The 17114-nt window shown below is 40.9% G+C and overlaps 1 protein-coding gene and 1 long non-coding RNA gene across 7 annotated transcripts in view; one reads left to right on the top strand and one right to left on the bottom strand.

The window, feature by feature from the left end:
- Window positions 1-13802, top strand: part of LOC144219996 (uncharacterized) — a 58506-nt gene extending 44704 nt beyond the window's left edge. The window contains exons 2-7 of one of the 4 annotated variants that reach the window (XR_013331574.1): window positions 4966-5067; window positions 7322-7476; window positions 8463-8695; window positions 9436-9509; window positions 12581-12645; window positions 12736-13802. This is a non-coding gene — a long non-coding RNA (uncharacterized LOC144219996). Of the gene's footprint in view, window positions 1-4965; window positions 5114-6241; window positions 7477-8462; window positions 8696-9435; window positions 9510-12580; window positions 12646-12735 lie in introns of those variants that run through there. The other 3 variants (XR_013331577.1, XR_013331575.1, XR_013331573.1) reach the window with 3 other exon arrangements.
- Window positions 10148-16813, bottom strand: P2RY1 (purinergic receptor P2Y1). Of its 3 annotated transcripts, XR_013331572.1 has the most exons (3): window positions 14428-16811; window positions 12089-12386; window positions 10148-11667 (listed from the first exon to the last, which is right to left on the bottom strand). XR_013331572.1 is itself a non-coding variant. In XM_077750103.1 (2 exons), the coding sequence occupies exon 1, from the start codon at window positions 15583-15585 to the stop codon at window positions 14467-14469; it is 1119 nt and encodes a 372-aa protein (XP_077606229.1). In that variant the 5' UTR covers window positions 15586-16813; the 3' UTR covers window positions 10148-12262; window positions 14428-14466. The 3 variants fall into 3 exon arrangements, 2 of the variants coding, with proteins under 2 accessions (XP_077606229.1, XP_077606228.1); XM_077750103.1 differs by having other exon boundaries at window positions 10148-12262; window positions 14428-16813; XM_077750102.1 differs by having other exon boundaries at window positions 10148-12386.
- Between the last annotated feature and the right edge of the window lie 301 nt (window positions 16814-17114).

Genomic DNA, 17114 nt, shown 5'->3' with positions numbered 1-17114 from the left:
TTCTCAAGTTTATTCATTCTTTCTCTTTCCTTAAATAGAACTTTATTGAATAATAATATGCATACAATAAAAATGTATTCCTTTTACGTGTAGAGCTTGATGAGTACTGAGATATAGATACCGACAACGCACACTGAAATCATCAAACACATCCCCCAAGAATCCCCTTATGCAACTTTGCAGTCAATTCCTCATCCCTACATAGTTCTGGCCCTGAGCAATTACGGATCTGTTCTCTGTCACTCTGGGTTAGTTATGCCTGTTCCAGAACTTTATATACATAATGTAGAATGTACTCTTATAGCTTCTTTTTCTCAGTGTAGCATTTTTGACATTTACCCATGGTGTATGTATTCGTTAATTGTTCCTTTTTGTTGCTAAATAGCATTCCGTTGTAAGGATCTACCACAATTTGTTTTGTCACTCATCTGTTGATGGATACTTATTTCTAGGTATGCCTAGTCTCTTTCTCTCTTTCTCTGTCTCATTCTCTCTCTCTCTCTTTAAAGTTTGTATTGAGAGAGAAACAGAGTGACGAGGATGGGAAAGGGAGAGGGAGAGAGAGAATCCCAAGTAGGCTCCGTGCTGTCAGTGCAGAGACAAATGTGGGGGGGTCAAACTCAAGAACTATGAAATCATGACCTGAACTGAACCCAAGAGTCAGAAGCTTAACCAACTGAGCCACCCAGTCCCCCCATCTTTTTTAATTTAACTTTTTATTTTGAGATGTAGATTCACATGCAATTGCTAAGAAATAATACAAAAAGATCCCATGTACCTTTTACCCCATTTCTCCTAATGGCAACGTCTTGAAAAACTATAGGACGGTATTCCAACCAAGATACTAACATTAACACAGACAAGATATACAACATTTCCATCACCACAAAATCCCTCATATTACCATTGTATATAGCTCCATCTCCATTTGATATAATGTTAGCTATAGTTGTCGTTAATAAATTCTCTTTATCAAGTTGAGTAAATTCTGTTGCTATTTCTCGGAGAATTCCTATCATTAATATATGTTGTATTTTGTCAAATGCTTTTTCTTTACCAGTGATGTGATCATGTGATTTTTCTTCAGTCTGTTAGTATAATGATGAATAAATGGATTTTTAAATATCAGATTGGCATCCCAGGTCACACTCAGTCATGATAATTCTTTTTATATTTTAAAAATATTCTTATCATTCTTTTTATTCTTGCATTCTGTTTGCTAATATTTTGTTAAGGATTGTTGTGACTATATACATAAGGGATATTGGTCTATAGTTTTTTGTTTTGTTTTGTACTGTCTGGTTTTTGTATCATTGGTAAACTGGTTTCATATAATAAACAGTTAAGCATTTCTTCTGTTTTCTGGAAGAAATTGTGCAGAATTGGAATGAATTTTTTCTTTGAATATTTGGTCAAATTCTCTAGTGAAACCTATCAGTCCTAGGGATTTCTTCTTGGGGGCGGGGGCTGTTTAAGTTATAAATTCACTTTCATTAATTATTACAGGGCTATTTAAATGATTCATTTCATATGAGGTGAGTTGTGGTAAATTTGTATTTGGGGAAGAATTTTATTAAAGATCTGCAAGTTTTTTGCATCAAGTTGTTTGTGGTATTCCCGTATTACTTGTTTCATGTCTGCACAAGTTTCAGTCATACCTCATTCATTCATCATATTGATAATTGGTATTTTTTGGTCAGTTTTACTAGAGATTTATCATTTACATTGATCTTTTCAAAGACCTATCTCTTGTTTCATTGTTTCTATTGATTTTGTGCTTTAATGTCTCATTAATTTCTGTTCTTTATTATTTCCTTCCATCTGAATACTTTTTTTTTTTATAATTCTTTTTGGATCTTCTAGATTCTTGAGATGGGAGTTCTGATTATGAATTTAAGGATTTTACCATTTTTGAGTTAAGAATTTAATGTCATACAAAAGGATAAGTATGGGAACCAAAGTAAGAGGAATAAGAAGCACAAAAGAAAAGATGGAGGAAAAGAAAGGAAAAAGGGCAGAAAGGAAGACAGGTGATTGGCTCAGTTTGTTCTATTCATATATATTGAGCACTGGCATTTGTTCTGTGTTTGTTCCAATAATGATCTCACATGAAGTTCCTAAGAGAGAAAAATATTAAATATTTGAACAAAAAAACTATAATCACAACCAGCTGTAAATACTACATCATATGGTCAAGGTAGACCTGTCTGTGGGAAGGACATTTGCAATAAATTTTCTATATCCCATGCATGATATAAGGTATATTTGTGCACATTATATATTTATTCATTTAAAAAAATTTAATGTCAGAAGTTCCCCTCTCAGCACTGCTTTAGCACTAAGCTTGCCTTGTTCCCCATCTTAGAGGAGAAAACGTTCAGTCTTTCTGTATTAAGTAAAATGTTATCTGTAATTTTTTCTTAAGGCAAGCTTGCCTGTTTGTTCATTTTTTAAAGTTTATTTATTTATTTTGAGATAGAGGCAGGGGGAAGGGCAGAGAGCGGGAGAGAGAGAATCCCAAGCATGCTCTGGACTGCTAGCACAGAGCCCACACCAAGCTTGATCTCACTAACTGTCAGATCATGACCTGAGGTGAAATCAAAAGTTGGACACTTAGACTGAGCCACCCAGGTGCCCCTGTAATTTTTTAATAGATACTTTTCAGTTGTATTCCACAAATTTGGATATGTTGCATTTTTATTTTAATTCAGTTCAATCTAATTTTTAAAATTTCTCTTGAGACTTCCTCTCTGATGTATGGATTACTTATAAATTATTTAAAAGTGTGTCTGTCATTGGGACACCTGGGTGGCTCAGGTGGTTTAGTGTCCAACTTCAGCTCTGGTCATGATCTTGTGTTCTGTGGGCTTGAGCCCCACAGCGGGCTCTGTGCTGACAGCTCAGAGCCTGGAGCCTGCTTCAGATTCTGTCTCTGTCTCTCTCTGCCCTTCCCTCATTTGTGCTTTGATTCTGTCTCTCTTTTAAAAATAAACAAACATTAAAAAATTAAAAATGTGCCATTCATTTCCAAGTGCTTAGGTATTTTCCTGTTATCTTTATCTGATTTCTGGTTTGACTCACTGAGGTCAGAGAACACATTACATATTATGTCAGGTTTTTTTTTAAATTTTTTTGAGGTTTGTTGTATGACCCAGGATGTGAGCACTTGAGAAAAGCCTGTGTTCTGCTATAAATGTCACTTGGAACCTGTTGGTTTGTCGTGTTGTTGAGTTCTATGTACTTGCTGGTATACTGGCTAGTAGTGGTTTTTTTGTTGTTGTTGTTGTTGGAAGAAAGATAAGTCTCCTGTAGTTTTGAATTGTCTCTTTTCAGCTGTATCAGTTTTTGCTTCAGATATTTTGCAGTGTTGTTTTTGGTGCAAACCCTGGTGGATTTACCCTTTTATCATTATACAACATCCACTGTTGTCAATTTTCTTTCCTCTTTATTTCTAATCTATTAATATGGCTACTCCTGTGTTTTTTTAATTAGTGTTTATATGTCTTCATTTTTTTACTTTCAATCGGCTTATATTTGAAGTGAGTTTCTTACAGAGTAAAGTTAGTGTTTTTTCATACAGTCTGTCAATCTGTTTTGCTTAGTATATTTAGACCCATTTATATTTAATGTGATTATTGATATGTTGGGATTAAGTTTTATCATATTTATTGTTTTCTGGTTTTTGTTTTGTTTTTCATTTCTGTTTTCTTTTTCCTTTCTGTAGGTTACTTGAATATTTTCAGAACTTCATTTTGTTCTATTGACATTATTCTTGAGTATATCATTTTATATAATGACTTTAAGTTGTTACTGTAGCTATTGCATTGTATGAAGATAACTTTTCCCATTAACTGTTGTCATTGTCCCAGTTCAAGTAAAGTATAGGAGCCTTACCTCTCTTTACATTTTGTTACCTTCCCCCACTTAAAAAGTAATCATCCTAGATATTTTCTCTACATACATTTAGAACCAACCAAACAGTGTAATTTTTGCTTCAAACTTAATTTAGAAAATTGACAAGAAGAAAAATCTATTCTCTTTATCCATAGTTTTCCTTCTTGTGTCCTTGCTACTTTTTTAATGTTTCATGATTTTTCTTTTACATTTTTCTGAAGGCATAAAACCCCTGAATTGAAATAGCTTTGTAGTGTATCTAAGGAAATGACTGGGAGGCCTCATGAGATACTCCATCCATTTCCAGATCCATTTCCACACCTCTTTGCTTGTTCTTTCTCTCTGTGGTTTTATTCTGCCTAGTTAGCCTTAACTTGTTTCACCTGCTGAGCCCACAGAGTCTATTTTGTCCCTTTCTTCTACCTAAGGCCAGCCTCTTTCCAATCCACTGCCTTTGCTCATTGTTGTCTTCATACCCCAACCTCCAAATTAAAAAAAAAAAAAAGAGGCTGATACTTTCCCTTCTTCCTCCTGAGTATTAAATTCCATCCTACCTTTAAACCCAACTTTATAACAAATGCCTTCATGAATATACTTTCTCAGTCCATTCTAGTTCAGCCAAAATTCTTTTCTCTGTGAAATCCTTTTACATTCACAGACTGATACAACTTACCTCTTAACTGTTTTCCATTTTCAGACATTTTTGTTCCAATCTAAGTACCTTCTATATTCATGTCACTGTTTTTGGAGGCAAGGGATAGAGTAGAAATATTTTCCCCATGATTAGGCACACACTTTAACCAATCTGAATGGACATCTCACCAAATATCCATTACTCTGTTCCCATGCATTAATTGAATACCATTCCTGGTTGGGAATATTACCATATATTCCTAAATCAATCCCACCCCTACCCTGGCCACACCTACCCGAGGACAAAAGAAAGCAACAACTGTGGGAAATGACACAACATTGGTAACTGGCATTATAGTCTGTCTTAGGCCATGTCTATTGCTCTGTAACAAACTATCCCAGAACACATAAATAACCATGGTTTTGTTTTCCTTATAGGTTTTTACACAAGTTTCAGCAAAGATGTCTTGTGTTTGCCCTATGATGTCTGAGGCCTCAGCTGAGAAGACCCAAGCAGCTAGGAGTGACTAGAATGGCTGGGTATTTGGATCAAAGTCTTCTTCACACTCGTCTGTTGTGTGGGCTGGTAGGATCTGAATGGCTAGAGGCTCTTTGGCTTGTGCGTCCTCTCTCTCCCCACACCCCTCACCTACACCTCTACACATGTCTTTTCAGAGCCCTGTGGCCCCAAGGTATTTAGCTTCTTAGATAGTAATTCTGAGCTCCAAGAGAGAATGTTCTAAACAAGGTGGAAGCTATGTGGCTTTGTACGACTTAGGCTTAGAAGTCACAGTACATCACTTCTGCCCTATTCTATTGGTCAAAATAACCAAACCCTCTCAGAATCAAGGAGAGAGACCATACACCACAACTGTTAGAGAAATGGCAATGAATTTTCAGTCATGTTTTAAAACACTGCACAGCTCTCAATCAATACCTAAGCTAATTTGTTTCCTTTTCCCCAATTCCATCAATCTAAGAACAATCTGTCTTGACTGTGGGAAAGCTTATCGCCAAAGTTCGTAATGAAATATTAGAGCTTTCTGCAACCTTCCTCTTTTATCCTCATGATCTAACATGACGTCTTTGGTACAAGTTTCCTTGTCACAAAACTATTCTCCAGTTCACTCCCCTCTCCTCCCAGATCTACTCTTTGTTGACCATATCTATCTCATCCCTGTTTTGCTGTGTTCTAGAGACACAGTTCCTTCTAAAGGATGCTTCTGTACTCTCAGCCTTTTCTTCCCCAAAGCTGCTAACAAGTCCTCAGCAAACTATCTCCTTCACTCATTTTCCCCATAGAGGCCACTTTTGTCTTGCTACCCTTACACCCTAGAGAAGGGCTAGGTGTTCTGCCTCCCCACTGCTTTTAACATTAGTCTTCCATTGCTTGTAAACTTTTTTGAGAGTACTATCCACCAGTTCTTGCTAGTTGCCCTCTTACTTACTGCTGCCATCCACCACCCTTCATATCTGACCTTTGAATCTTTTTGTCCTGTTATCTTCCTATCACTTAGTGACCCAACCAATGCCCTAGCCTCATAGTTAACTTCTCTATTATGGAAGCCTTTACTGCCGTTCAACTTCAATACCCACAGCCACTCCTTCACTTTATTTACTGAGAGAGAGAGAAAGAGAGACAGACAGAGAGAGAGAGAGAGAGAGAGAAAGCATACACAAGTGGGGGAGGGGCAAAGAAAGAGGGAGAGGGAGAATCCCAGGCAGATTCAACTCTGTCAATGCAGAGGCAGATGCTGGGCTCACACTCATGACCATGAGATCATGCTCACACTCATGACCATGAGATCATGACCTGAGCCAAAAGCAAGAGTTGGATGCTTAACTGTCTAACCCACTGAGCCGCCCAGGGGCTCCTCCTGTTTGTCCTTGCGTTGTTACCCATCTACTTCACTTTCCCCATGGATCATTTCTCCCCGGCATGATCAAGGCATCTCTCTTTATTACCTTTTTCTGTCTTGCTCTTCTCCTCAAGCTACTAATTTATTTTCCTCTATCTCTTCACCAAAGCACGTTAGTGATCAGTTATAATTACTACTTTTATGAATCTAGCAGACTCTTAATAGTTCTTTCTGTAACAAGTGACACAGACTTGCCACTTCACTGAAACTCTCTTCTGAGACCCATTTCCTTGGGAGGCTGTTGCGGATCTTCCATGACTCCAATTCTTCCTGTTCCGTATTCTTCTCTGTCATCCCAATGTCAGTATGCCTCTCGTTCACCTCTCCCCCAGTTATCATTTGTAAATGGACAATTTCCAAACCTCTATCATCTGCTACAACTATGTCCTGAGTTGTGGAAATGGCATTTGTAATGACATAGTGTATGCTTCCGACTGCATATCTTTTACGTATCTCCAACTTAGCAAGCACCGCAGGCTTAAATACCACCACCACCACAGGGAGATATTACTAAAACACATTCTACAAGGAAAGTAGTAATAATGATGGTGACTGATTTTAAAAGAAAATAAGCACATGTGAAATTTTTAATCTACATGCTAAGCTATTTCTGAGAGAGAGAATTTTTTCATATACAGGATGGATTCTGATTGTTATAACCAGTGTCTTCAGGGATCGCCAATTCCTTCAGATCCTCTCTCTCCCTAGAAATGCCATTCAAGAATATCACTTCTCTGTTTTTATTTTAAACTCCGTAGGCAACTTTTTGATCTGTAATTAAATTGAACAACAGGCAGACGTCTTATTGTGACTAGGATGTGGCCATTGTATATTCATAAACTGGTGTTCTAGTTGGTAAATGATTGTCTTGTCAGTTTACTTGGTGTGAGTCAGTGCTCCAGAGTGGTGAACTCTAGGTGACCTGTTGAGATCAAGTTTCTCTATCTATCTGCAAAACTGAAGACGAGACTTTGGACTGTGGCAACTGAAAATAGACTGTGAATCTGAGAGATGAAGCCCAGCTAAGGAGGTCAGCAGACTCTTCTTGTCAATATATTTTTAGCTGCACACAGTTTCATTTGCATCTCTTTGTCCCGCACAGTGTGTATCACAGTGCAAAGCATCAAAAAGTTGAATTACCATACCTCAGATCTTCAATGGAGAGGCCAAAAGAAAATATCATATGCACTCAAGTCCACAGCAAAAAATTCTAGGAGATCCACAAAGTCTTCATGGCATGAAAGAAGACAACAGAAATAATAATAATAATAATAGAAACAACAGCAAAAAAACAGCACGTGTAGTGGCAAAATCCTTAGTAGCCTCAAGAATGATATGTCTGCCACTTACTGAGTATATATTGGGAAGTGCTTTGCCTTTTTTATTTCATGTAATTCTCCCATCTTTGAGCTGCAATGTTATGTCCAATTTATAGTTGAGGAAAACACAGCCATGAGAATGAAAACAACGGTCCACAAGTAATAGGTGGTAGAAGTTGGTTCAAACCTAAGACATTTTGACTGCAAAGCTGCTACTTTTGAATACAGTGGACATTTGCTGTTAACTTTTCACACCGATGAGACTAGTATGAAGAGCTAAGCTTCAGCGTTTACATAAATCAAAGTAAACTCAATTAGAGTATCTGTAACTACAAATAGCTCTCCTTAGACGTAAGCTAAATGCTGTTTCTTTGGGAATTCCAAATGTGATCTTAAGAAATATTTTAAAAAGAGGATGCATGTAACAAAATTAACAACTGAGTCCCTCTTTGTTTATTTAAAAACCATTTTGGAAAAAAAATTCTCTCATCCCCTATTCTGGTCCCTCCATACCTTGTACTCAGTAGTGTAGTTTATCATCTTTTTTGACCAGGTCCTCAGAGAAATCAAATACCCACTGGGACACAAGTACATGTAAATAATGTGTATGTGCATGAGTATACCATGTATGTGTTTGGAATGAAAATCACAAAGCTTCACTGAGTTGTGGAGTCCGATCTGTTTTGTCTTGTTATAGAGCACTCATCATAACCCACTAATGGGTCAAAATCTACAGCTTGAAGAATCCTGCAATGTGGAAGGGATGTTCGAGTAGGGCTGAGAGCCCTCAGTTCCTTGCTACCACTCTTCAATGGAAAACTTGCTCTCACCATCAAACCAAGGTGATAGGATCAAATCAGATCATCTCCGCAGCCTCTGTTTCAGTATATTGGGGATTTCCCACCTTGGTACTGGTGATTTCCCCATCAGGTAATCTGGAAAGGCAGTGCGTTTTTCCTCTGTGTGCAGTACTGATTGGCCCCACATGCCTCCTATTGCCCTACCCCCTTACCCAGGCCTATTTTTAAGGGGCTGCTGTACTGTCAGCCGCTCAGCCCAGGGGCCTGACTCCATCCACAGATCTGTCCCAGCACCTATGCTGGTTGAAGATGCCAGTCCAGACTGTGAGCAGTCCACCCCAAAGCAGCGTAACCTTATAGGGTTAAGGCACGTAAGCATGGCAGTAACATCAATATGGGTTTGTAGTGACATATGATGTGTCTTTAATGCCTCATCCCATCAGACTTCTAAACCATAACCAATCTACTTTGAATTAAGGGCAAGCTTTTTATATTTGGAACTGGGAACCCTGACCATATCTGGAGGCAAAACTCTAAACATTCTGAGAAGAATATAAATTTTTCAGTTATTAAAAAAAAGAATTTGAAAGCAGTAATATTTACTTGCAGAGAATGAAGGTTCTCTGACTCTAATCCCAAAGTGGCTTTGAAAATCCAAACATTCTTACAGCTTTATGGTAAATTGTTGTATCAGAAAAAATGACTATCTGTATTATTATTTCTGCGTATGCACTAAATAAGCATACACACCCACAAAACTCTACCTAGCTGATTTTAATAAGGGAAGATTCTAGTATAGCAGTATAGCTAATTAAGGAGTCAAAACTATACCTTAAGGGCTGCAAGTGATTTGTGCCCTTCTCCCCACAGGATTCTGTGACAGGGCGCCTGTCTCAGCAGATGACCAGAAAAGTGCAGTTACCTTCTCCACCGAGGGAAAAGAGGTAATGGTTTAAGCATGCTTCCATTCCATAATACGCTTTTTCACTACACAAGATTAGATATATATTTTAATAAAATGGAAAGATACAGGCAATAAAAGCTAATGGATAAGCAGAAACCACAAAGAATTACCAGTATTATCACTTCCACGGATTAAAAATTAAAGGAGAAAAGATTACAGCTACCATTTAAACACTAGTATGAAAATAGTATTTGTCACAATGCCAAATAATCTTGTAAATTATCCTATATCAGAATTCTTTTTTTAAAAAATGTTTAATGTTTTATTTATTATTTTTGAGAGAGAGACAGACAGCATGAGCAGGGGAGGGCCAGAGAGAGAGAGAGAAGGAGACACAGAATCCCAAGACAGGCTCCAGGCTCTGGGCTGGTGAGCCCATCAGCACAGAGCCTGATGCAGGGCTCAAACCCACGAACTGTGAGATCATGACCTTAACTGAAGGCAGACACTTAACGCACTGGAGCCACCCAGGTGCCCCACCTACATCAGAATTCTTTAACATTTCCCTAAGGCCACACCTGAAGAAATACAAACTGTGTCACGCAGAATAGCATATGGCAAAATTTGGTGAAACTTAGGGGTACTAACAAACACTATAAGAAGATGGAAGCTGTCCAATCACATTTCATATTTTATTGAGACTTTTTCAGTTTTAATTGTCTAAAGTAGGTACAATTCTGATGATCGTGCTCATATCAAAGCTTTCCTATTATAAATAGCAGATACGAAGCTGGCTGCATGCCTTAGACAAATGCACAAACACAAAATATTGTACATTCATGCATGCAAACTTACAGGAAATATACATTCCTTTTGTTAAAAACAATTACATACAATTAGTCTGGACTTTGTTAAACTACCATTGATTTAGATAAACCTGAGAAGGCTCAAAATGTCAAGTAACACTGTTTCCATACTGCTCATTCAATGAAACTACTAATCACAAAGAAATCTAGTTCAACTCTATTAAAACCACACATAATATAAAAATAAACATTTTTGCAAAAACACTAAAACATACTAGAATTCAAAGTCACAAATTTTGATATGTAACATATATTCCCCTTCATGTCAATTTGTAATGATGTGTGATACAATGCACAACATAATAAAAAATTATAACAATTCAGCAGCCAAATCATATACAGTTATCACTATAAAACTTGAACTTCAAGTTACCAACTGAACACCTAAAACATTAAAATAGCAGTCTTGAACTTGCTGGTAGTGTGTTACTTAGAAACTCCATCTCAAAGTAAGATTACACTATTTCACCTTAAGAAGAAACACAACACAAAAATGTAAGCAGAACTGAGGACAGTAACTGACTGCACCAGCTGCCTTTTTCTCTCCCTAGGTTTTCCTTAAGTTCTGATGTATCTATAATGCCCATTCCTCCTGACTTCTAAAATGTAAGGTCTACTCTGAATTTAGAACAAGGTTTTGCTTTGGAAATGGAAGCTTCAACCATATTTGGGGGCACAATTCCAAATGTTTTTTAAAGACCATATAAACTTTTCTATGTCATATAAAATATAGACAATACAGACTTAGTCTGGCAAAGGGATTTTGTATTTACTGTTGAGCTGATGATGGTTTGACATCCAATTGTGTCTATATATAGAATCCTAAGTGAAAAGGTAAACATGCAAAAGCATTTCTAGAGACAATTAACCAAACATTCATATTTTAGATCAAAATCTTAAGACAGACATTTCAAGATACTGACATTTGAAAAGCATAATATAGAATAATTAATTTTATCTATGTAACATGTTATGTAAAATACACTAGTGTGACATACTATACATCATAATAAATATAATTTACATCAGCATATTTGTTCTTTCAGAAAGTTTTTCAATCTGTACAACTGAAGGACTGTGAGCTTCATCAATAAATACGATGTTAGTTGCAATCTGCCCAGCTAAGTTAAAGCCCCAGGAGATTGCTAACTACTTACATATCTTTATTTTCACTAGTCCAATGCCAGCTGCTCTAAGCACGACATCTCTTGCATCCAAAGGCAGTTTACTGTACTGTTCGGAGTAGACTGAGAAAACTTATGGGTCATAGGTCCACATCATGATTGGTGAACTTTGTGAGAATTTTTAGCCAAGGACTGGAATCGAAGAGTCCTGGAAAATACAGTAGCAGATTTCATGCATCTCTGGCTGTGTGCAGTTTTCATGCTTTACCACATCGCCTGAGGTCCTAACAGATGGAGGTCATCCAACTTTTTTAATCCAATGGAGAGTAGTATTGAATGGGTCGAGAGTTCCACAGTTGGCTGAGTGGCAATACCATGTTTTTAACTCTGAATCCTACTCTCGGCTAGATCTCTTCCTGGTCTGTGTTTTTATCATTTTAATCCATGTGTACACAGTGATATTTAGAGAGTCAAAGATGCCAGTCAGTGAGCCATAAACTACCTTGAACTTGGCATTAAAATAGTTTTGTGGTGTGAAGTTTAGTTAACTGGTAAGTTCTATAATTCTAGCAGTGCTTTCATCCAAACACCAACAGATTTCTGCCTTTACTATTGAAATACCTACTTACATCATTGCATTATCAGGTCTCTAGCCAATGGATCACTGTTTCATCTTGACCCTCTGTATGTCTGAACCGTTAGGACAGACTCTTCTCAGGGACCTCTTTGCACCTGGAAGGTTACTATTTGGCATGCATTCACAGGTTATCATTGTCCACTATGTGATGTTTGAAGAGGAAACACTGGAAAAAAACAAGAAGTGAAAGGACATTTGTAGGCACGGGCCACCTCACTGGGTCCACACCGCAAAAGAAAGCTCTCTGGGAGCTGAAGCAGTGTGTGGAACATGTACTGGCATCCCAAGACCTAAAAGAAAGAAAACTGCAGTGAATGGTGAGGCAATACTGTACAAATGCATATCTTTAGCTTGTGAGCTCAAGGATGGTACAGGCTTTGCAATTTCCATCTTGGTCAGTGTAGGGATATGAATCTTGTGTCACTGACCATGATGCTTGGCAGGGATACTACAGTAATGATGTGTTTTATACCTTTTCTTTCAGTGAATGCTTTGGAGGACCCTAACCAAGAGAACTGTAATGACTTTCCTCAAAATGGGTCAGGGGAGGTAAGATATCTACCTGATTTCTTTTTGATAGGGCGCCTGTATTTCTGTGCATTAACCTGAACACATGCTTAACACTGCTTTTCTCCACAGATGTTAGTGGCCAGAGACTGGATACACTGAAGCAAGTCTATGAAGGTCTCACAAATCCACAGGCCACTCCTACACTAGAAGAACTGAAATCAAGCCCTGATTGTTCTGTCCCTACTTACCACCGCTTCTTGCCTTAAGACAGCCTCCAAATGACTATACATACAAAGTGCTTTCAAACAAGTTCTTCCACCAACACTTGCAAGCTCTAAGGCTGGCTTTCATTGAGGCTAATTTTGACAGAAATTCCTTCCATACTAGATCTGTTACGAGTTAGAAGTTGTTTCCCTCATCTTACTATTCGCCATCAAAATTTGACTGATTCAGTGGCTAGAAATGCAATATTCACTATTCATTGAAATTCGATATGCGTTGAAAACGTACGAAAATTACTGAAGCGTTTCACTGAGTTTTCATTTGTGCCTGGCAGAGGAAATAAAACAAACAACTGCCCAGTAATCTTCTCTTGAACTATTAGTCTGATTTGTAGTTTCCACAACTTTTCAGTGCCGTGGTACCTTAGATAGCCCATAGATTGAATTCTGTGTTTCCCTGTCCCCTATAAATATGAGGATATAAGATCCATTAAAGAATTAAAGCTTTTCATTCTATCAACACAAACTGTACAGTCTGCTGCCTTTTTTTTTTTCATATTACATTTAGTGTTTCCCAATATTTTTAGAAGCAAAAAAGGGCCTTTACACCATTTAAAGGCAAGTGCTGATTCTAAAATAGTCTTCTCTAGAAAGAAAGAAAAGTTGCCTTTTCCTCACTCCTAGTTGCCTCCTACACTTGAGAATAGGTTTACAACGTTGCATTGTGAATGACTGTCAACGATTCTCCCTCTGATAATATCATCACCCCCTTGTCCAGCATTCCTCAACCTCGGTCTGCAATTTATCTGTGATTTTTTTACATCGTTTTTACAGCTATGAGTGAGCATTTGTCCTGGAACACAAACTCCTAAGGCATTGCACAACAGCGGTGCAAATAAATGTAAACACGGTGAGCTCAGACTTCCTGTGATAAAGAACAAGGAAGGTACACGAACTTTGATTGTTCCCAAAGCAATTTACCTGTAAGCTCCTTTATGCAGGCTCCTACCACCACCACACAGTTAGCAGCTAACTGTCCGCAAGTTTTCTAGAAGTCACTGGGAAATAATCACTTTTTAGGTTTTTTTTAAATGAACTGACTTTGTTATTCAATTCTCCAAAGAAACTCAGCCCCTACCACCTATGCTTTGAGGACCAGAGGGACACCCAGCTGAGATCTCTTCATCTGAAATGGAATGGGTTGAGTTTAGTATTTTTGCTCTACTACTTTTACTTTGAGAGTGTGGAGTTTCAGCTTGTTCCTACTATGAATTACGGACAACTCAGTTTCAAGGGAGCAGTTCTCTTAGAGAAATTGTTAATATCAAAATAGCTCTCATCCTCAGTGCACTTTAAACACAAAAGCTTGTACATTTTAAGGGCAGATGAGAAAGTAAATGTTTAACTAGGAGAGCATAATTGTGTTTTACATACTTCCAGTAAGAAAGGGAGGCCTTGAAAGTGAACACTAAGTGCAGGGGTGCGGGTTTCTACTTTTTTTCTTGGTTTTTTAAATTACTCCTCTCTCGGACTGAATTTTCTCAAACTTACTAGACACTTAAAGGGGAAAAAAAGCACGTGGCTCTTTTGAGCATCCTACCATGTTACAAAAGTTGGGTGTTCGGTGGCTCTTGCATCTTCACAAGCTTGTATCTCCGTTCTGTTTGAACTCAGATAAAATATTGAGGGTCAGGTCTTCACTCTTGGATTGCAAGTTCGCCTCACTTCTTCTGGAAGCTTTCCTGGTGGCCCGGGACAGTCTCCTCCTGAAAGTATCTCCTGCCAAGAAATAGAGAATGGGGTCCACACAACTGTTGAGACTTGCTAGACCTCTGGTCACCTGGTAAGTGGCATAAACCCTGTCATTGAAAGCACACATTTCTGGTGTCTGAAAATCCAGCCGGGCCCGCAAATTCATCGTTTTCATCACATGGAAAGGGATGTAGGAGACAGCAAAAACAGTCAGTACAATAATCACCAGGTAAATGGACTTCCTCCTCAGAGGCGAGTTGTCCAGGTCATTGTAGATCAGAGCTCTCACAATTAATCCGTAGCAGCCCAGAATTAGCACCAAGGGGACACAGAACATGGCCACGGTCGTGCACATGCTGTAGATAAAGTAACTTCGCAGGTAGTCGTCTGAGGTGGTGTCGTAGCAGGTGGTGGTTTTGTTTTTCCGGACCTGGGTACCCGAGTAGAAGAGAATGGGAGAGATCCCCGCCGCCACGATGAGCCACACCAGCACGCTGATGTAGACCGCCTTCTTCTTCTTGAGCCTGCCCAGAGACTTGAGCGGGTGCACCACGCCGCTGTACCGGTGCGCGCTGATGCAGGTGAGGAACAAGATGCTGCCGTACAGGTTCACGTGGAAGATGAACCTCTGCAGCTTACACATGGCATCCCCGAAGATCCAGTCCGTCTTGTTGAAGTAGTAGAAGATGAGCGCGGGCAGAGTGAGAACGTACAAGAAGTCGGCCAGGGCCAAATTGAACATGTACACGGAGATGCCGCTCCACGGCTTCATGTGGAAGACGAACATCCAGATGGCCACGCTGTTGCCCAGGAAGCCGACAACGAACACCAAGATGTAGACCGCCGGCAGGTAGTAGAACTGGAAGCCCGTCTTGGTCAGCGAGCAAGTGAAGGACGCAACCGAGGCCGTGGAGGCTGCCGTGCTATTGCCCCAGGGCAAGCCCGGGCCGGCCAGGAAGGTAGCGTCCGTCCCGTTGGGGACAGCCGGCCACGGCACCTCGGTCATTCTCTCCTCCCAGACTTACGCGGCGGCTCCTAGGGGCAGGCAGCGGTGAGACGGTGGCGGCGGCACAAGGGGCACAGAGCATTGGAAAAGCGTGCGAGCTGAAGGGAGCGGGCGCCCGGGATCCCCACCGGAGGGGGCACACACGGGCTCGCCCACACCCGCTCCGGCCCTGCGGGCCATGAAATCTGCCCCGCCGCCGAAACCAAGCTGGGCTGCCGGCCCGGCCACCAACTTCCCCGTCCGGCCACCGTGCTGAGGTCACGCAGTAGGGCGCGTGGGGCACCGACAACTTTCTGACGGCGCTTTCCCGGGGTGCAGCGAGTAAGCACCGGAGAGCTCAAAGTGTGTGCTGGAGGTGGAGCCAAACTCGCAGCGGCGGCACTCAGGCCGGAGAGAGGCGCTCCCCAGCCCTCTTTCCCCAGAGATCAAGTTGGTTTAGGTATCTTCCTTCTCCCTACCTTGCAAACAAGCAGCTCATTTCAGGGGCCCGCGCCGCTTCCTCTGCGGCCCCTCGGCTGCTCTCGCTCAGCCTCTGGGGGCCATCGGAGCGCGCGCGTCACTGCACACCCGTGCGCTTCTGGATCGTGTTGTGTTCAGCCTCCGCGCAGCTCAGAGCCCCGCTCGGGTGAGTGCAGGGGGCAGGCTGGCTCCCCGCGAGGGTGGGCGGAGTTGGGCACCCGGGTGAGTCCGCTCCCAGGCGGCTAGGGGCGTGCCTCGGAGGAGCCAGACCGGTGGTTAGCCAGCGCTTTTCAGGGCGTCCACCTGGAGCCAGAAGGGTCTTCTACCGAGCTCTTGACCGTGACCGCGCGCGCTCAGCCTCTGCCCCTCCGCAGCAGCCGCAAGGGCGAGGGGGCGCACGGGTCCGGCTGCCGGGGAGCGATTGGCCCGTGAGTGCTCCTTTGCTCTTCCGCCAGCTATCCGGCAAAGTGAAGTTGCTGACACACAGGAAACCCTTCTGCCTGCTCGCAGCCTTTGCGTATGGGTATGGCCCGAGAGTCCGTGGGTCCAACACTGAAGTCTCCAGAGCCCTGAAGCACCGCGCCAGGTGTCTGCCGGTTGCAAGCAGCCAGCAGTCCGCAGCTGGGAACGCCCTGCTGTGGCAGCGCTCCTGTCTTCTCGGAGACCAGATTCCAGGCACTTGCTGGAACCTGCTATTCCAAGCGTGAGAGCTTTAGGAGGAGGAAGAGTTCGGAGGGGGGGTGGGGAGAGTCTTTCTGTCCTTCTAGCCTGCTTTTTACGGGTTTCTTTCAGTATTTTGACATTAACCCAATTGTAATCAACTGAGCTTATTGGTAACCTCATTTCTAAAAGGGCCCTGTAAGCAGATCAGTATTTCACATTGCTTTGCGCGATTTATCTTGATTCCTACCACGTCCGGACAACACAAGCTCCCCAAATCCTCCACTTGCCCAGTAAGTTTAAATACCATAGGCTGCACACTATTGCTTTAGAAGTAAATTAAATATTAAGTACAGCTTTCTATAGATAGACGTAAAGGCCAATTACAACTCCAAAGTGATTCAGGTATG

The sequence above is a fragment of the Crocuta crocuta genome, unplaced genomic scaffold, assembly GCF_008692635.1.
Source record: "Crocuta crocuta isolate KB4526 unplaced genomic scaffold, BGI_CrCroc_1.0 scaffold19, whole genome shotgun sequence".
NCBI classification, from domain to species: Eukaryota; Metazoa; Chordata; class Mammalia; order Carnivora; family Hyaenidae; genus Crocuta; species Crocuta crocuta.
Note: the sequence above shows the minus strand (reverse complement) of the source record. Positions and strands in the feature narration are given on the sequence as shown.

What these genes read in the sequence shown, in the direction of transcription:
- P2RY1 (XM_077750103.1), bottom strand. Translation starts at nt 15,585, where the DNA reads ATGACCGAGGTGCCGTGGCCGGCTGTCCCCAACGGGACGGACGCTACC.